The 21,116-nt window shown below is 37.3% G+C and overlaps 1 protein-coding gene across 1 annotated transcript in view; it reads left to right on the top strand.

Annotated features, from left to right (window-relative positions):
* Positions 1-5,265: 5,265 nt before the first annotated feature.
* DTHD1 (death domain containing 1) overlaps positions 5,266-21,116 on the top strand; it is a 62,494-nt gene continuing 46,643 nt past the window's right edge. Inside the window, 9 exon segments of the mRNA XM_064582011.1 lie at positions 5,266-5,329; positions 5,332-5,478; positions 7,459-7,752; positions 7,755-7,953; positions 7,955-8,068; positions 12,326-12,483; positions 12,486-12,652; positions 14,934-15,113; positions 16,195-16,439. Of these exon segments, the coding sequence (XP_064438081.1) occupies positions 5,266-5,329; positions 5,332-5,478; positions 7,459-7,752; positions 7,755-7,953; positions 7,955-8,068; positions 12,326-12,483; positions 12,486-12,652; positions 14,934-15,113; positions 16,195-16,439 (1,568 nt within the window).

Consider the following 21,116-nt stretch of genomic DNA (forward strand, 5'->3'; position numbering starts at 1 on the left):
CCTCCTTTTTTCCCTATTGTCCCTTTGTCTTTTTGTTTGACCTTCTGGGAGATCTCCTCAACTATTTATTTTTACCCATATACCAGTTTGAAAAATATCTGTTAACCTATTTTCACATCTGTGAGTTCTTTCTCATTGTCCAAATGTTTCCTTTTTTAGAAAATCTCTTGTTTTGTTTTGTTTTGTAGATGCATTATTTTCTCATATCCCAGGCTCTAAGGATGTTAATTATAGCTTTATTTGATATGTTCTCCTCTTCCCTGTGTTCACTCTATTTTTTCAAGTTCCTTATTCATGTTTGCTTAAGTGTCTAATATGGTATTAGAGGCTTTTTCCAAGGCCCGACTTCCTTGTTCTGTTATTCCCTTCTTAAAAGTGAGGCATTAGGGGCATCATTAGAAAACTTTATATGCATAGATGGGACCTATGATGGACCAACCAGATGCTTCCTTGTTGATGACCTGGCAGGGGCAGGGCAACCTCTTGGGGGTGGGGAGGAGGGGGAGGGGCACTAAAAGTTCCACTATTGATAGATTTTTCTCTCTGGGTGTTCAGTTACTCTAAAGAGGAAACCTCTAATCTTCTGCCTGAGAGGTTGTGCTCCCAGCCCCTGCTCTTGGAACTGAGCAGAACAATCGAGTGGGACCTCACTATTCAACACTGTCACACTTTGCTTAACCCTTGTCATCAACATAACACTTCCTTCCATTTCTTGGCTCAGCCCAGACATCCTACCTCCCTGCTGCAGCTTCTTCATAGAGAAAATCCTTAGCTTCTGATGTATGAGGGAGAGAGTTGTCTGGCTATTTGGGACTGAGGAAGGGATTTAGGAATCTACCTCCTCCCAAAACCAAGTTTCAATAATAACTTGCTTATATTCCCCACTTCACTCTCACAGTCAGTGGGGCTGAACGTCGCTAATTCCTGCTACCGTCTGAGATTCGATGGCAAGAACTGGCCTGTTTTCTACCCTAGAGGTGCTGTCTTTGCTCGGTTAAGTCATTGAACTTGTCCGTCTGATTTTGATCTTCCAAAAGATCAACAAGTACAGATTTGTTGATATCTTTTGTCTATCAAAGTAGCACCTCTTTTCTTTGCCCTTTCGGATTTATATATTATTTATCCTCTTCAGTGGCATTTTGGGAGGAAGCAGAGATAGAATATATACCTAACCCAAATTGTTTAACCAGAACTCTTAGCTTCAATTTTTACTACTCGTTCTTTAAAAATTTTTAAAAATTGATAAGCACACTGAGAATTCTGTAACAAGTTACCGGGGGAAAACAAAGACAAAACGACTACTTTTCCTCCTCCTTCCACACATCATGCAGTTGTATGAGCTTGTCCAAAACAGATTAAAAATAAACAGAAATTCAACAAGAGTTTTCAAATGGGGCAAATGTAGTCTGTGCTTACTGCACCAAAATCTCTGATGTAGGCAACTGCAGGTACTCAAAGAAAATAACAAAATCAGATAACAGGACTTATAATATTGAGTCATAGTACCTCAAGCATATGTAACTCTTTTGCTTCCATCTGACTTATCGACCATTACTCACTATAAATCCCATGGAAAGTGGCCTAATTTATCACGCTGCAAACTACGTTGTCCTCGCCTCCTGACTGGCATCAACAGATTGTTCAGTCTCTTGCAGAATTTTCTTTCTCAGCCAGTAAACAAGTGACGGACCTACTCAACTTGAATTTCATCTCTACTCTCTGTGATGCTTTTCATGTTAAGAAATGTTGCTTTTCAACCACATAACGTTCTGTATGAATTCACGACTGCATACGAGTTGCTTTCATGTCAGTGGAAGCAGAGAGTTCTCAGTAAAGAAAGTAAAAGAAAGTCTTAGTAGTGATAATAACTAGTAGCCACAATGAAGATGCTAATCAAATGTCAAACCCATCAAGGTGAATTTTTGCAGTTAACGTTTGTGGGTGTCACAAATCTTGATGGCAAATGTCAGTTCTTTCCATGGTTAGTGACATCAATTCATTGAAAACAAGAGGCAGGAACATGCAGATGCTTGTTTTAACAAGTAAATGTAGCGTGGCCTGTGGTAGGTCTGACTTTGCAAATATTACATGTTCTTGGGAAGCCAGACAGAGAACAAGTTTGGACTTGAGGATAGCAAATGTCAACGAGGCTAAAGAGAAATGTTTTGTTTTTTTTATCTCCCTGCCCTGAGAAAGAATTTTCTCACATATCTAGAAGGGAAAAAAATGTGTATTGGTACAGTGTTCAGCATTTGACTACCAGTTCTATTCAACACTTAAAATGTGCATGGTGTAAATCTCCACTGATCTCTTCTACTTCCACGGATTCATCCATCGGCTATTTGCTGATGACATTCAAATATGCCAAGATTATTCTGACTTTTCTTCTTAATTTCTAATACATTTCAAAGAACTGTCCTAAGCTATCTCAAACTCCACAAATCCCAAATTAATCCAATTATCTACCCATCAAGTCTAACGGTTTTCCCCTAAATTCCTTAATTCAATGAGTTTTTCTTTCTTTCTTTCTTTTTTTTTTTTTTTTTTTTACCATCTAGTCAGTCATCCAAACTAAAAATTCTAGTCACATTCTACCACCAAGCACAGTTCTTGAACCAATGGCCAATAAATATTTCTCAAATAAATGAATGAATGGATTTTCAATGCTTTTGCTTCCTGTCCCTCTAGCTGATGATTTAGTAAGTGCCGGTCACTTGACAGCAAGCCCCCTCTCTTGGCATCCCCCTCCGTTGGCCGGACTGATGCTACTCCAACATGGGCCCTCAAGCCTCCTCCCCCTTGGGTCTCTATCATCTCAACCGACAGCAGTGCAGCTTTGGTCGTATTTTAACTTGGTTTAAAAATGTTTAATTCTCGGGGCGCCTGGGTGGCTCAGTCGTTAAGCCTCTGCCTTCAGCTCGGCTCAGGTCATGATCCCAGAGTCCTGGGATCGAGCCCCGCATCCGGCTCCCTGCTCTGCGGGAAGCCTGCTTCTCCCTCTCCCACTCCCCCGCTTGTGTTCCTGCTCTCGCTCTCTCTGTCAAATAAATAAATAAAATCTTAAAAAAAAAAATTTAATCCTCCCTTTTGCCTGCCAAACAAAATTCCAACGTCTCTTCCTGACTCTCCTCAATTATTAGACCCTTGTCACTTCCTCTGACTCCTTCAGAGGAGTCACTTCCCCTGAATCCTCCTCTAAAGCCAGGCTTTCCCATTTTTGATCACACTGGGTCATTTCATGCCTTCATGCCTTTGATCATTTGATTATTTCCTATGCTGGGATGTGCCTTTTCTCTGTCGTCCAGCCTGCTCAAATCCAGATCGTCCTTTAGCTCCTAATCCAAATATTTCCCAGGCCTCTAATTGGAATTATTTTTCTACTCCTCAAAGCTTGCATGATCTTTTTATTTCTACTTTTGCTCTACCTCTCAACACAGCAGAGCTGCATTTTCATAATCTGTTATGTGTCTGCCTCTTTCCCAAATCTGAAAAGGCCCCATTCCCAGCACTTAGTGCTCAACCCACAGTAAATGCTATAGAAAGTTTTCAGAAATGACACTGAATTAAAGCCATTATATACACTATATACATTACCAAGAACTAAATACTTATTTCAGGAGTTAAAGGAAAAGAAAAAAAAAGAAAAGAAAATTGAACCAGAAAATGTTTAGTATTGAGAAGAAGGTGAAAAATACTAAAACAATGTGATCCATGATGTGGTATGAACTCCTATCTCAAGGAAAAAAAAAAAAAAAAAACGCCTTTTCGGTGAACAGAGGTTCACTGAGCCCCCACTTCTGCCACCAACCTGGCACCTTGCTGCATACTGCTCCTTTCCTTTTCCTGCAGCCTCTTCAAACCACGGGCAGCTGGGGCAGTATTTAGGCCTGTGCTATTCACTCTTTATTCTTTATTCACTGGGTTTTGTTTCCCTATCTTTTCTTCCAGGTGTCAGGAGTGTGGCTTTTTTTTTTTTTTTAAGATTTTATTTATTTATTTGAGAGAGAATGAGATAGAGAGAGAGCATGAGAGGGGGGAGGGTCAGAGGGAGAAGCAGACTCCCTGCAGAGCAGGGAGCCCGATGTGGGACTCGATCCCAGGACCCTGGGATCATGACCTGAGCCGAAGGCAGTCGCTTAACCAACTGAGCCACCCAGGCGCCCAGGAGTGTGGCTTTAAGAATCCCTGTGTTAGATGAGATAATGTGATGGCTGTGGGAAGAAGTGGTCCGGCTCCCCTTTGGAAAGCTTTCATTTTATCCATTACCTCTGAGAGAACATGAGTCTGTTTGGAATGTACTGACCTCTCCCTCAGGTGCTGTGTTCTCTCTTATCGGGGTGGGGGCTATGGAGGGGAGGAAACAGGCTGTCCTGAATTCCCCCAAACCCCCCAGGCTCTCATGTGTCAAGTCCTGTGTTGCAATGGCCTCGTGCATAATGTGCCAACTGAGGGGCCAGTAGTGGTGAGAACTTGTTGCATCTGACTTTTAATTATACACGGTGCAGAGTCCTTGCTAGTTCAGAGAAAGTCACTCTTTAGGTTTGCTTTATTTTAGTGAAGGGGCATTTTATCTAAGTGGAGAGAAATTATCACAAAGAGTCCAAGCACCTATCTCGACTTACCCCAACGATCCTTTTTTTTTTAACTCTTAATTATAAAAATATTATAAATATATGCTAATTAGAGAGAATTGTAAAGACCCTGCATGTCATCATATCCAGCTTCCACAAGTAAGTAACAGCCCATCTTAATTCATCTGTACACCACTCTCACTCTCCCAGATTGTTTGGCAGTGATTCAAACATCATATTATTTCATTCATAAGTATTTTTTAAATATCACATAGGAATCTTGTTGGCAATATTGTTAAACAGCTTACCTTCGGTTAATAAAGTTCTCATCTTACCACAGCATCTATATTTTGTTTTCTCAAAACTTGAGAGGCTTACGGGGCTTCCCATACACGTATTAAATGTGTAAAACTTACACATGGTGAGTGGGATGGTGTGAGCTAGTTCTATCCCTGTGATTAATCTATTCTGTACACAATGGCACCCAGGGTGTGGGAACGCCCCTCCTTGGTCACCTAGTAACTTTTCACTGGTCAACAAGAAGCTGAATGAACTATTATATTGTGAGAAAGTGCTTGGCCGCCTCACTTGGATCATCTCCTCGATTTTAAGCAAAGTGCCATCGCCAAGTTTGAATTTGCTAAACCTTTCGGCTTTGCTGGCCGAAAAGAAGCATTCCACTCCTGGAGCATAAATGGATTCAGAGGACATGGGCTCAGGTAAACTCGGCCAAATACCGAAGCAGATATGGAGACAAACCTGGTGCTAAGGCCGGCCCTCCTGGGTGATGACCCTTGTGAAGGGTCTGGTGGTGCGACTTGCATGGTCACAGTGGTCTTTCTGGGTCAAGACCTCAGTGGGGCCCTTCACCAGCTGTTGGAGCCTACTGCAGGCACTGTGCTGGCAGGTAGAGATTTCTTCTATTTATTCTTTCTCTGGGAAATGTTGGTTGGACTGTCACCTTGAGATGTACGAAGGGGCAGGCAAAGAAGGCTAAGACAGAGCCTTGTCCACAAGGGACTAACAATATATTACGAGAAATAAGGTAAGACAAATGCACAGTAATGCAAGGGACATTAAGGCGAGTTCCATTAAAGACATAGAAAGGAAGGGCATTAAGACTTCACAAGCAGGCAAGATTCCACTTTTAGAGTGGGAAATAGGGAATTTTGCTAGATCAAATGCTGTATTTAAACCAAAGCTTAAGGAATGAATTGGATTTATGCAGCTGGAAATTAGGAATCTTGAAAGTGCATTCCAGGCAAGGGTATTATTAGTAGGATCCAAGATTAAAGGTAGGAAAATATCCCTGGTCTGAGGTAGAACAAGCAGTTTTTCTATATTGGAATATGATATTCTATGTATAGAATTATTTGAGCTTGAACCCATTATTGCAAAAACTCTAGAAAGACTGGGCTGGGCTGGGCTATAGAATTGGACCCCCCTCCCACACACACTAAGAGGGGAGCAGATTCTTGGGAATAGCCCCAATTATGGATGCTGAGAAGTATGGCAGGAAGAACATTGTATCTGATGAATATGATCTCAGACAATAGCAGTTACTCTAGATAAGATGAGTGGTATCATGAAATCCAACTCTAAATTATATAGTGTCAAGGCAAGTGGGCAGTTCTCATCAATCACGAATCCAGGGGATAATGTTAAGAAATTATTAGCGGGCAGTTGGTAGGCATCAGGGAAATCTGCGCAAAGGCAGCATGACCCAGACAATAGCAGCTGGAGATTATAGCCAGGACTCTAGTCTCTGGAGAGAATTGAATATGGTCCTAGGCAACATATTGAGACAAATACCTATTCACGGAAAATGGTAAGGACACTGTTTCCAGAAGAGGAGATCAAAATAAAGGCAGTCTTAGGTACAAGACAAAAACACAAGCTGTCAGAATTGGAGCCCAAAGATAAACCCAGCCTCGTAAAAGGATAATTTAATGATGATTCTTAAAATGCTGACCTATGGGGCTACAAATTACATATTCCTTAGTTCAGAATTGAATTCTAAAGATTGGAGAGTTGCTAAGCCTGCAAGAAGTGATCAGATAACCTCAGCTGTGAGCTGTAAGCTCAGAGGAAGGATGGACAAAGAGGAGAATAGTAGGACATGGGGATGGGGTGAGGAGAGATTATAACAGATCAGATCATGGGGGGGGGGCTATAGACCACCAGAGTGAAGAGGCTTGACTTGGTTTAACAGCCTTTGAGTAGCCAGGGCACATTCTAATCAGAGAATCAGAACCTGTACAATTAGAACTATTTTTTGGAAGGCTAACTTGAAAATTGTAAATGATCACAAGCTCAGCAGAAGTGTAAACCTAACTTAATTCTCATAGCAGCCAACAAAGCACCTAAAAAATACAGCACCTGCACCAGTAGGAATAATGTAGCTATGGTATGCCGGCTACCCAAGTCTCATCTGAAGTGTTTTGCTAAATTTTAGGCAAATAATTATAGGTGGATCATTGACAAATGATATAGTACATTCAAAGGAGAAGGAACAATTCTCAAAATCATACTAAATCATCATGGAATTATTGAGGGAGATGTTGACTTCAATTGAAGAGTTTTCTGGGCATCGGGGGATCATGATGTCTGCCTTCAAATATTCAAAGCATTTTTAATGAGCAGGAGGGATTAGATTTATTCTTTGCCACTACAGTAAGAAGCAATTTGTCCCCAATTCCTAAATGTATTAAAAGAGTGACAGTTGTGCAAATGACTTCTCCTTCAGCAGGGAGAAAGGCTTAAATGCCTGTAAGGGTCTTGGTAGGTTTCTAAGTTTATCTTGCCATACCTAATGAGATGTAAGTGGAGAAATATAATTTGATTCAGTTTTGTATTTTGTTCTTTTTATGTATCTGTGTGTGTACAGAAATTTCTACTTTCATAGACTGCCTCATGAAAATAAATGAATATTTGGGGAGCACTGCTACACTTCTAAAGAAAGAAGAAAAGGAGATGTGTAATTTATGCAGCACGCATGATGAATGTACCCCACGGCGGACAATGTCCACCATTCACGATATCAAAGCCGCAGGCATTGCTGCAAGAGGGGAACAAAATGTCATAGAAACAGCTACTGTTTCTCCCACAAATGGAGAGGAAAGTCCTTATACAAACCAGGTCCAGTTAAAAAAAAATAAAGCACATATGAGTTCAGAATTAGTGGGGGAAAAAACAATACCTTATTGAATGGAGATGTAAGAGAGCAAGGGGAGTCGCAGAACAAAACGTTCCCAGATAATGCTGAAAATGAAGATGATAAACAAACAGAACACATGACTGTTGAGAACACAAATGGCAACAAGAAAGAGATGCATGACATAATCCAGACAACAGAAAGAGAAATTCAAGAGACCTCAGAAAGCCAAAGAGATTACCACATCCTCAATAACATGTGATATCTCCAGCAAGAATCTGAATAATCTTCTTTCCAATGATTCAGAGAGTCTAAAGCAAAAGAATAACATAATGGAGTAGGAGTAAGTAAATGTGATGTGAGAGGTGCTTGTATATTCCTGCTGTTGATACGTGTGTTTCCGTCATTCTTATACATAGTATACATATATGATGAGGATTTTATATTTCCATTTCAGATCTCTAGAAGATATTGTAAATCAATAATTCAGTTTAAATTATTCCCAGTAAAATTATATGACTGCTATTACTAATATTTTTTTTAATAATTTTAGGAAACAAACATTAAATGTTTCTTTAAAGGAAGAGGAATCCACTATAGAAGAAAGTAGTTTAAATGAACAATTGTCCAGAACATGAACACTCTTCTTAATCACTACTCTTTCAATTATAATAAGAAAAACTAGGAAGCTGCGGAGAGTTCAAATTCTGGAAAAGCATTTTCTAGCCTCATTTATTTTAGCGATATCCTCAAATAAATTCTCACATTTATTTTATTTATAAATTATCATAAATTCTTAACCTGTGTCTGTAGACTCTAGGTGGCATGGGTAAGCTTTAGGCAGTTATTAAAATTGTGTGTATATTTTATCTCCTTGGAGATTGTCCAAAGCTTTTCCCAGATTCTCAAGGAGCCCCTGACTTTAAAAAAAAAAATGTTGAAATTGACAGATACACTTCATAAATTATCTCCCTTATACAGGGGATAATAATCCCTATTTGTCCAAATAAAATAAAATATTCACAGCCATAGTTTTCCTGCAAAGATCACACCCTTAGAAGACAATCGGGCATAATGAAAAAAATCATTGCTTTGGGAATCAGACAGACTTAAATTTTATCCCCTGTTTTTTTACATACTAGTTTTGTGATCCTGGGCAACTTGCTTCATTTCTTAGTCCTATTTTCTTCTTTGTAGAAATAATATATACTTCCTGGGATTATTTGGTAAGGTCAAATGAGAAAGTCACGTAAAGGGCCTAGCACCACAGTACTTGGCAGATGTTCACACTGAGCTAAATGTGAGTTTGTAATTGATTTCACTCTCAACAACCCTCACTTTCTCTACTTCCCACGTGCTTCCAAACTTCACTTAACCCCTCTCTGCCATGACATATAATGCTCTTTTCAGGTGTATAATACCATTTCCAGGACAACACCACAACGGCGTCTTCAATCTCAAGCAACTCATTTTGCTATTTTGACCTTAGTTCTCTCATCAATAAAATGAAGAGGTTGAGTTAGGTTAGCTGTGAGGTCCCTATAGGGCTGAGAATCTAATGAGTTTTATAGATGTCATGGAAGTACATTCAATGCTTGACAAACCCCATAGTTTTAAAGAATTACTTCCCCTGCAAAACAACTATTAAGTTAGTTAATATGTAGTTGCCCATTTCACTTGAGAAAAACATTAACACTTCATATTCTCACATTCAGAAATGACTCAAAGCATCAACTAGTGAGTCACTGCTGAACCACTCCCTCTAACACCACCCTTAGGTGTTCCCTGGTTGGTGATTTCCTCTTTGTAGCGTACAAACCAATTGTGCTTGGTTTGCATATTTATAAAGATGACTACTCCTTTCAATCCTTCAGGCTAGAAACCATCAGGTCCCTTAAAATATGTGTGTCATAAACAAAACCTCACTGGGAATCTGTTGTGATTCCTTCCTGGATAGCTTTCTGTAAGAAACCTATCTCTTCCAGTGTTGTTGTCCTAGTGTGTATAGACTCAAAGGGAAACGAGAAACATAAACCAATCTGATTACTTCACCTGCTGGACTAGATCTATTTGACTAAGGCTAGAGGAAACAGAAGCATTTACAGGTCTCTTTCCTCACTTCACCCATCAGTCTTTTAGGAGAGCGTATGCAGGCGCCTGGGTGGCTCGGTCGCTAAGCGTTTGCCTTCGGCTCAGGTCATGATCCCAGGCTCCTGGGATGGAGTCCCACATCGGGCGCCCTGCTCGGCGGGAAGCCTGCTTCTCCCTCTCCCACTCTCCCTGCTTGTGTTCCTGCTCTCGCTGTCTCTCTCTCTGTCAGATAAATAAAATCTTAAAAAAAAAAAAAAAAAAAAAGAAGAGCGTATGCAGATAGTTTTCAAGCCACAGAAGAAAATCATTTTTGAAGTTATACAAGGCTGGGTCACTGTATTCTCTATTAAACCATTCAGAAATTGTTTTTCATTTTCTGAAGTACCGTCATCAGAGAATATGCAAACAAACCAATGTACTGGGTAATTTTCCTTCCAACTTTACAGGTTCAGAATTATAAATCTAAATAAATTATAAATCTAAATAAATTATAAATCTAAATAAATTATAAATCTAAATTTCTCTGCAATTTCAACATTATTTTTTAGATATCTATGTTAAAGGGCATTATAAAATTCAGTTTACTAAGAATTGAAAAATAGTTAAAACCTGATTATCCTAGAACTGGGTATTAATGCTCTATTTTATATTGATCCTCTCATTTATCTTTGACATTGCCAATATTTCAGCCATTTCACTGATAAGAAATAAGAAGTAGAAAGAAGAGGAGGAACTCAAGCTGGTAATCTTAAGGTAGAGATCTAATTTATTGGGCATGCAATTTATGCTAACCCTCTATTATAAGAAGTTTAAATATTTTATCTCATTCCATCTTCATACTATTGTGGATTAGGTATTATTTTCAGTTTGTAATGGATAAAGAATCCAGTGCTTTGGAATGATTTGAGGATATTATGTCAGAGTTTGGGCTTTTGTGCTAAATATAGACGGATTCAATTATTGATTCTGTATACTTACCATCGGTGTGATTTTCAACAAGTGACATTTTCTAAGCCTCAGTTTCTTTCTTTTTTTTTTTTCAAAGATTTTATTTATTTATTTGAGAGAGAGAGAATGAGAGACAGAGAGCATGAGAGGGAGGAGGGTCAGAGGGAGAAGCAGACTCCCTGCTGAGCAGGGAGCCCGATGCGGGACTCGATCCAGGGACTCCAGGATCATGACCTGAGCCGAAGGCAGTCGCTTAACCAACTGAGCCACCCAGGCGCCCAAGCCTCAGTTTCTTTATCTGTAAAAGGTGATGACAGTAGTACCTGCCTGACTCCCTAGTGAGGATTAAATGAAACAGTGTGGGGGCACTTGGCTGGCTCAGTCAGTAGAACATGCGACCCTTGATCTAAGGGTTGCGAGGTCGAGCCCCATGTTGTATATAGAGATTACTGAAAGATAACAATTTAAAAAAAAATGAAACAATGTGTAACCTAAAATCTAGTCCATAGAGAGAGCTAAAATATTGGTTATTTTAATAATAATTATTGATGTTTAAAGTCAAACAAATAATGACTGATCTCAAATTTGAATGCAAATGTTTAAGACACTAAAAGCTTCGGCAAAGGTGATGGTTATAAAAAGCAAGAGTACAACAAGTGGTCAAAATAAGCTTTTGTATTGATTCTTTGAGGACTGTAAATATTTTGCTTCTAATTATCATGACTAATCCTAAATTCACAGTACTTTTGTACCTTTCTCAGGTTTTCTAAAAAACATAATAAACATCATTCGATATAATGTGTTTGGATAATTCCAATACCAGATATGTATTTATCTCCTTTCCTCAAAATTTAGTAAATGATTCAGCTATTAGTACTTGGTTTATCAAGAAGCATTAGCAATCTTCAGATTCATTTTGTAACGTGAACAAAACTGAGAAATCACCACCTAAATAATAATAGTAATGTCAATAGTAAAAATAGTAATAATAACTCATACATATAATACCTACTATGTGCCAAGCATAGATTTTTAATAACTTAACATATACTAGTTTATTTAATTCTCACAGCCTTCTTATGAGATAGGTATTATTTTATTATAATTTTGCAGTTGAATAAACTGAGGCACAGAGAGGTTGAATATCTTGCTAAAAGGTTACAGAGTTAGTAAGTGAAAGAGTTGGGATTCACAGTAAGACAATGTGGCTCTAGAGCTCGTGCTTATTTATTTATTTATTTATTTATATTTGTTTTATAGTTTATTTATTTTTTTCAAATTTTTTATTTAAATTCTAGTTAACATATAGTGTGATGTTGGTTTCAGGACTAGAATTTAGTGACTCATCACTTACCTACAACACTCAGTACTCATCACAACAAGTGCACTCCTTAACACCCATCACCCATTTAGCCAATCCCCCGCTCACCTCCCTCCGTTAACCCTCAGTTTGTTCTCCATAGTTAAGACTCTCTTATGGTTTGCTTCCCTCTTTTTTGCATTTAGCCATATAGTACATAAATCAAATAATTGGAAAAATGATGTATTTTTTTTCCTTCAGGTATTTTGATATGCTGAGTGATACCAGCCCCCAGGTGTCTTGTTATATTACAGCACCATCATATTTTCTACAACATCTACAATGCCAGGTAATTAATAGCATGAGTTCTTTAATAGTGAGTGATAGTGAAGAGTTGGTCAGTAATGTCATCACTGTTGAGTCTCAGACATGGAAAAAAAAATTCCATTTCTAATATGCATTGCAATTCCATTTACTGCACATTACAGGTGAAATTACAGAAACATCATGGTGAAAGTGTCTGACATAAACCTTCAATCAAGTTACCTAACCCCAAATTCACTGGAAGGAATGAGAGGAAGTTATAAGGTTGGTAAAGCCTTGGCTACATCTACATTTGCTGTTTGACTCCTCTACTAAATATTACTCAGACTACCAGACTGTGTAGAGATATAATTGCTCCATTGGTAACAAATGGAAGGGTTAATTAGATTAATGCCAGTAAATTCACGAATATTTTGCTATCTTTTGATCTTCATGGTCAAAGAGCAGAAATTATTGGCCAAACTTAGGAAAGAAGAACTTGGGTCTAGGACCCAGCAAATGTTGTATTTTCACCTGGGGAAAAAAAAAAATCAAAATCATGGCTTAATTAGCTTCATGCCTTAGACTAGCAATAGACTAGCATTTAAATGTGATGGACCTCTGTCTAAATTTAAGAATGTTGAGATCCCCAGATAATACTAGATTTATTTTTTATCATTCGTGAGTTGGGAAAATATGTAAAAAAAGTTGAACAACTGTGTGTGTGTGCACGCCTTGAGATAGTTTTTTAGTCTATAAATTATGTTCTGCTCATACACAGAAGACAGTATATGTGGTAGTTAGGATGTGGGTTGTGGGGGAAGATTAGCTGGGTTTGAAATCTGGTTCCTATACTTCCGTGCTATGTTAGTGTGGGTAAACTATGTAACCTGGCCATGACTCAATTTCTTTATCTGAAAAATGAATACAATAATAGTGTCCACCTGATAGGGTCATAAGGATTAAATGAATAAATTGCACTTACAAAGATAAAAGGAAGCCTATAAACACGTGTTAGTAGTGGACTTTATTGTAGTAACTCTGAGTTTCGCTATGGTCACAAATTCATATGTTTTGAAGACAGGTTATAGCAGTTATTAAACTTAGCATAGAGTTGATGGGAGCTAAGGTTAAAGATTCTTCTGTGGGCCATTGAATTTATTTTTAAACAGAATATTTGTCTTTTAGCTTTATGTAAGTTGTCATTATTTGAAGAGAAGGGCAAGGAATAAATATTTTAAAATTCCACTAAATAAGAAATTCTTTATAATACATCTCTTCTTTTTCTAATTTGTGTCTTTTCTGAGTTACAAACAAGGTTATACAGTAGAATATGAAAGCTAAGCCTGTAATAATTATTTATTCCAGTTCATGTCACTAGCATATTTTATATTTGGTCTAGGAAGCCTGTATGTATAATAGTCCCATCCACATTGCCTTGACTGTGGCTTTTTAATCTTGATCAGTCTGTGTGACTGTCATTATAAACGTGAAAACTGCTGATAGTGCAAGTGACTTTCAGAAAATGGGCAGCAAGATGTTTCATAAATGGATCATCAGAGCAAAAAGGACAACAAAGTAAGAGGACCATTGTCTACTGGAAAATATAAAAGCATATACTTTTTATAGTTTTCTAATAGTAGTTATCCCTAATCAGTTCCAGGGAAACTTTTTTTCTTACCTCTCACCATTTTCCCTTCAGCCAATTAACTACATTTGTCACGCCCTGAATTTTCCCAATGACGGATTCATGAAGTGATATTGTGAAATGTCTTCCTTAGTCAGTTTTCAAATGACAGATTATTCTCTATTGTGATTGTCCCCGAAATGTTTGTGTGTGTGTCTGTTTGATTATCCACTCACGCTGGGGCGGAGCCAGGCTGGTGTTTGGGGAGACATGAATAGATCAAATGACTTTTAAGTCTTCCTCTTCATTTTAAGCTTTGGTGAGTATACGAGTAGATAATTTTGTTTTCATTTATGTACTCAGCTCCTTTTTTGTGTGATTAAAAAGCTTGAATACATGCCTGCATATAGGCATTACAAATTTAAATGTCACTATATAAAAATGAAACACAAATGTTTCTTTTCAGTCATTTGCTCCCACTGCATGAAGGAGAGAAATAGAGAAAATGACTTTACTAAGAGATTGTGAGTTGTCAGAAGGAAGAATCTGCTGACAGAACAGGTGCTCTAGCTTTTGCATAAACTACCCAAATGATGACATTTGGAATTCCCTAAAACAGTGTTGAATTTTCTGGATAAAGGCCGATACTAAAGTTTATTCTGGTAAAGGAAGATAGGATTCCAAAAATAGTTAATATTTGTGAAAACACTAAATGTGATTGTGGAGGAACTTAATTTAAATTTAAAAATATATTTATTTCTCTCTTTTCTATCATGTAGTTCAAGTTTGAGAAACTAATATCTACCTGAGCATCCCTTTGGAGTTAATGAAATCTTTCCCAAATGTGGGAGAGTACAGGGAGAGCAGATAGAGTATATACAGCAGATGCACCCAGAACCCTGCTGTGTTAATGTCCTTTCATGTCCTCAATCCATACAGGGGACCTGGGCTGAAGTCAAAGTGTACAAGCTGGGTGTCTTCTCTGTTGTGTCTTGTTTAAAGAAAGAGTCCTTCATAGTAACAAAGAAAGGCCTTACTCTTAAGCCAGGCATGGGTTCCTGAGTGTCCTTAAATTACCCTCCAGGGGTTTTCGGCTCCCCAGTGCTGGTACAATTAAAGGTAAATATTAAAAACTGCTGAGTTTCTTCTCATAGCTTTTGTGGGTCAGCAAACACGGTCCGGAAAGGATAAAGAAGGTACAACTATTTAATATACCAGTAAACAAATTCTTTTCTTATACTTTTAATGACCTAACATACAGTGGTATCAGTGATAAAGTGATGATTTAGAGCATAGTGAATCTCATTCCAAAATAAATCCCTGCTTTATTTGAAAGCTTTCTTAGCTACTTTTGTGTGTGTGTGTGTGTTTCTTAATGATATTTACTGACAAAAACATGTTAAGTATCTATGATAAAACTGAAGCCAGACATTGGGACATTCATATGAGTCAAGATTTGCATCTGAAGGATGGCAAACAGGAGGCTAATCAATTAAAATATTTATAATTGTGACAATTTCATTATACTTAATCATAAAACAGCCCTTTTTTGGAATGAGGATTTAATATATAAAAACACTATTTGCAAGATATACACATGATATATTGGAGCATCACTGCACCTTTTAGAAGATACACTTTCTCAGTATTTCCTGTCCTTGCAGCCTTGACTGTCCCCCATGCTCTCCTGTTTCTCCCAGTTATTGTAAGTGGCTAGCAAAAAAGAAAAAGTAGGGAAAAAAACATACTATGAGCAATTAATTCATAGATATTTTCCATAAACTTGGAAGTTTAGAATCATGCTAGCTATTTTTATTAGCCACTCTTATGTGAGAGGAAACAAATAAATATAGTCTTGTTTTTCTAGCTTCTGAAGATCACTTGATCTAACAACAGTTCTAATTAGAAATTATGTAAAATGTCTATTTTGTTTTCTAGGTCATTTTGTTGCCTACAATTAAGAGTGTTTCTCAGTTATTTATAACATAGGACAGGAACCTAGATTTCAGACAGACTTTGTAAAAAGGGGACCAAATGATGTGTTTTTTATAAATGAATGCAGTGTTGATTCTCGTCAACAATGCATAAAGAAATGTATAAAATTAGGCTCTATCAAATTTTCAGAAAATTGGCTTAGAAATGTACTGATACTTTGCACGTTATTAAAATATATGAATATATGTATTTTTTCCTTGTTTAGGTCCAACCAGTTGACCCATCTTTGGTGACATATTTGAAAACACGGCAAGATACTTCCTACCTGGTAGTATCCACAAGCCCTCTGATCCATGTTAAGCACCCATCAACACGTCCTTTCCAAAAGCCAGTCACTGTATTCCTACCTTATTCTCCACACCCTGATGAAAAGACTCTTGGATCTGAGATAGATCATAAAAGAACAGATGGTGCCACAACAAACAGGATCATACCTTTCTACCTCAACCGGTGAGTTAAACCCTAATATCTCTGACTTGATGATGTGTATATCCTGTTATCCAATCTCCCCACTGTCTTATTTTCATTTTATTAGAGGGAAGAATGAAACTCAATGAGATTAAAAACTTGTCCAAGTATCTACATCTACCAAGTGGTGCAATTTTGGATGCACCCACATATCTCTAGATCTACTCATGACTCTGTGTAGCCATCATTTATTTAGTTTGAGGGCTGCAAGGCTGGAAATTAAGAAGTGGATTATTTGTCTTTTCCCACCATGTTTGTAATTTAGGAAGCTGGCAGTAGTAGAATATTAGGTTATGGCTGGGAGAAGAAATTAAACTTTCCCTCGTGTTAGATAAGTGAGAGAGAACATAAAAATACATATGTGATCCACTTATTTTGCTACTTGGGAGATATATATATATATATATTAGTGGTAGTTTAGTTAATCCACATTCCTGTGTATCATGGTAAAGTAAGATTTAAAACCAGAAATATCTGGTTTTAAACTATTAAAAAGTACCAGTATAATAGATTAAGACATTCTCTTTTAGATATTCCCTGAAGTACATATATATTTTTTTAAAGACAAGAACTTAATCCTTAAAATGGATTTTTACCAGTCCTGTTGCTAGAATCTGGTAAGTATTTCTACTGTATTTAGAGGACAGACGGAAAAAGATTAATAAAAATAATTTGTGACTGATATGTACTTTCCATCATAAAACAAAGCAGCTCCGTTTGCAAGAAAGATGATAGAAAAAGAACTTGTCTGTTCCTGACTGTCAAGTCCCATAGTCTGAGAAATATAAATTTATCTCTGTAATACACAGATTTCATTTTTGGAACCGATTACATCAGTGTTCCTTTGCCCCTGTTTTGCTCTAATTCCATATCCCTCAGAAATGACAGAGTGGAATGCAGAGAGAAAAGACAGCATTTTTCATTGTCAAAAATGAAATTCCCTTAAGTATAGGGATAAGAAGAGAGACAATAAGAGCCCTGGTAGAAATCATGCTGAGGGTGGCACATTTTCATACACTTAATTGATTCAAAACATTTAAAATCCAGTTATCCCAGGTAGGAGAAGATTACACATGGTAATCCAGATAAATGATACTCAGTAAAAATGATTAAACACTGAAAATTGATTTCTAAATTATGCACATGGATCTGTTCTCCAGATATAAGAAAGAGATTCAAGTGGCTACCAAACCGGATGTAGGTGGATGAATATTCATTCAAGATTAAGGAAAAAAGTCCTACATGGTTTCTTAAGGAAAAAAAAAAAACTTAATACCAATCAAAAAGATTTCAAAAACAGAACAAAACCACCAAAAAACAAACTATAGAAATAAAGAAGGAGAACATCGTCCTGACGTTTCACAGTAACTTGAATAATGAGAATCACGGTTCCCTGGAGAGTATTACGGAAATCTATTTTGGAAGTTTAGTAGCATCCAGTAAGCAAAACTTCTGAGAGGCAGAAAGCCATCAGGATAGATAGACCAGAAAGAGATGAGGACAACGGGATGAGATACAAAGATAACAAGCAGAGATGAAAAGGGACATAGGTATGATAAGGAATCATTTGAAATGATGTCACCTAATAATTATGGTACCATCAAAGGAGCAACCAAAACAACCATAAAAGAAGCAATAATCAAAGTCATAGTTGAATTTAATTTCCTGATGTTGATTAAAGCCTTGACTTAGAAAGCGCTGATTGATTACTAGACACAATTACGGAAAAACAACAACAACAACAACAACAACAACAACAACAACAAAACTAATGCCTACGTAGGCATGACATGGAAAATGGAAATGTACATTTAAATAAAACATAATTCTATAACAATCCATTCAGCAGAAACAGATTAAGTAAAAAGGAATAACATCAGTCTCCCCTCAGTCTCATTCATAAAAGCAAAAAGCAGAAAGGAAAAGTTTATATGGCAAAGGATAACAACAACAACAACAACAAAAAAACCCACAAGAAAACAGCATGGTGATGTTAAAGAGAAAAGATGACATAAATAAAATAAGCAGTTACATTAAATAGATATAAATGGGTTAAACATAATCTATACTATTGTTCATCTTACATAAATCTTTAATATTTAATACCTTCTATGCTATATTTGAGGTGATTTCCTTAGATTTGTCATATATTTTACCATTTTTAAATCAGTTGTTTCAAATATTTATTTCTCTCATTGTAATTCTCATTTCTAAAAGGCTATTGCTATATTTTAAAAATCTTTTTTTTCCAAGATGCTCTGTATTTCATTAAGCTTTCTAATTCATTATCCCTTTAATCATTATAAACATACTCATTTTATGGTTTCATTCAGATTATTCTATCACCTACCTATTAACATGATGTTTACTATTATCTATTAGCATGGTGTAATCTAGTACATTGTCTATAATGCTGGTTCCATCCTTAGAAATTCATTTCCAAGTACTGAGTATGATTTTTAGTCAGATCAACTTTTCTTCTCCCTTTCCCTCCTGCCCAGAGCTGCTTTGCGTGTTTGTTGATTTCTTGAGCCAATGTTCCAAGAGAGTTTGGTTGTTTTGTTGTTTCTCATTTCATGGCCAATGCTGCCCTTTCGGGATCCCAGTTTTATGACTGAGTTAGTTCCAGCTAATAGCTAGAGGCTGTATCTAATGTGTCTGATAATATCGTAAGCTCCAGCCCCCACACACCTGGTGTGTATGCATGGTTGGTGGGGCAGGGTGTGTGTTTGGAGGAGACTGATGAGGGTGGGAGTATCCATAGAATCAGTTGCTCATGTTCCCTAGGGAGAGAAGAGAATTCTAGATTTTTGAGATTTTTAAAAAAGATTTTATTTATTTGAGAGAGAGAGAGAGAACGTGTGAATAAGCACGAGCTGGTGAGGAAGGAAAAGGGAGAAGCAGACTCCCTGCTGAGCAGGGAGTCCTCGGGGCTCCAACCCAGGACCTGGAGATCCTGACCTGAGCCAAAGGCAGCCACTTAACCTACTGAGCCACGGAGGTGCCCCTAGCTTTTTGAGATTTTGTTAATTTCCAGACCTAAGGGATTTTCTTTCTGGTTTTTGAGTTCCTCCACCTTACTCTCTGTGTGTCTGTGTGAGAGAGAGATTTTTTTGTTTGTTTGTTTGTTTTCCATTTCCTTTTATTTTCTTTTTCTTTTTTTTTTCGTCTTTTATTTTTTTTTATTCTTATGTTAATCCCCATACATTACATCATTAGTTTTAGATGAAGTGTTCCATGATTCATTGTTTGTGCACAACACCCAGTGCTCCATGCAGAATGTGCCCTCCTCAATACCCACCACCAGGCTAACCCATCCTCCCACCCCCCTCCTCTCTAGAACCCTCAGTTTGTTTTTCAGAGTCTATCGTCTCTCATGGTTCGTCTACCCCTCCGATTTCCCCTGCTTCATTCTTCCCCTCCCGCTACCTTCTTCTTCTTCTTCTTCTTCTTTTTTTTTTTCTTAACATATATTGCATTATTTGTTTCAGAGGTACAGATCTGAGATTCAACAGTCTTGCACAATTCACAGCGCTTACCAGAGCACACACCCTCCCCAGTGTCCATCACCCAGTCACCCCATCCCTCCCACCCCACCCCCCACTCCAACAACCCTCAGTTTGTTTCCTGCGATTAAGAATTCCTCATATCAGTGAGATCATATGATACATGTCTTTCTCTGTTTGACTTATTTCACTCAACATAATACCCTCCAGTTCCATCCACGTCGTTGCAAATGGCAAGAGTGAGAGAGAGATTTTGTCCAGCATTTCTATATAGTGGGAAGATGGCGATTTGTCATCAATTCAGTTAACCAAGTACCAATATCTTTTTTCTTCTCCGTTTCTTTGCCCTAGTATATGCTCTGTCTGCTAGAAAATCCTTTTTTTATCATGTTTAGGTGAAGGACACTGGTTTATTCTATAAGTGGTAGCTCAACTCTTTCCTTATCTGTCAAGACATTCTAAGATATCCAGGAGGGATTGATTTTTTTCTGTGTCAGTCCCATTCTTTGTACACATCCTATATCATACTATAGTATTATTAAATTCTCTTTTCCATTTAGCATCACTAAGCACAAGTACAACATAGTAGGTGCTCAAAAAACGTTCCATGAATTAAATAAATTAATGAATGCATTTGTGGAAATGTAAATAGTATTAGTAATCCTTCAATACTTTTTAACAATGCTAAATTAGTATTTCATAATATGCTCTGTTGTTATTAATGCTAGATATGGTAGATGCATTTCCTCTATCCAGTGGAGCATAAAACAATAAAATGGGATCCTATACCAGCTGTTTATTTAACCTTCTTTCATCAAAGGGTGAAAATAGGTGAACATTTTCTATGGAAATAGGAACACAATGAAGCACTCCATGCCTCATAAAATAAAAAAGATAAAAACTAGTTGAGGCCAAAACATAGTCTAAATAATAAGAATTAAAGGTCTTTATTACATCACATTCCTTTATGTCTGAATGATTTCTGGGAAAAGATGAGTGTCATTTAATTATGAACCAGAAAAGATTTCTTGACAGTAATGAAAGGTGAAATTAATTTATTAAATAAAAACTTATTCCATATTATATAAGAAATATTTTAGAGAGTTAGATGGGAAAACAATTTTGCTCATGGAGAATGCCATTTCTGCATAAT

The sequence above is a fragment of the Mirounga angustirostris genome, unplaced genomic scaffold (assembly GCF_029215605.1).
Source record: "Mirounga angustirostris isolate CCGP_5_RB_7025 unplaced genomic scaffold, mMirAng1.0.hap1 SCAF_2, whole genome shotgun sequence".
In the NCBI taxonomy this organism is placed as follows: domain Eukaryota; kingdom Metazoa; phylum Chordata; class Mammalia; order Carnivora; family Phocidae; genus Mirounga; species Mirounga angustirostris.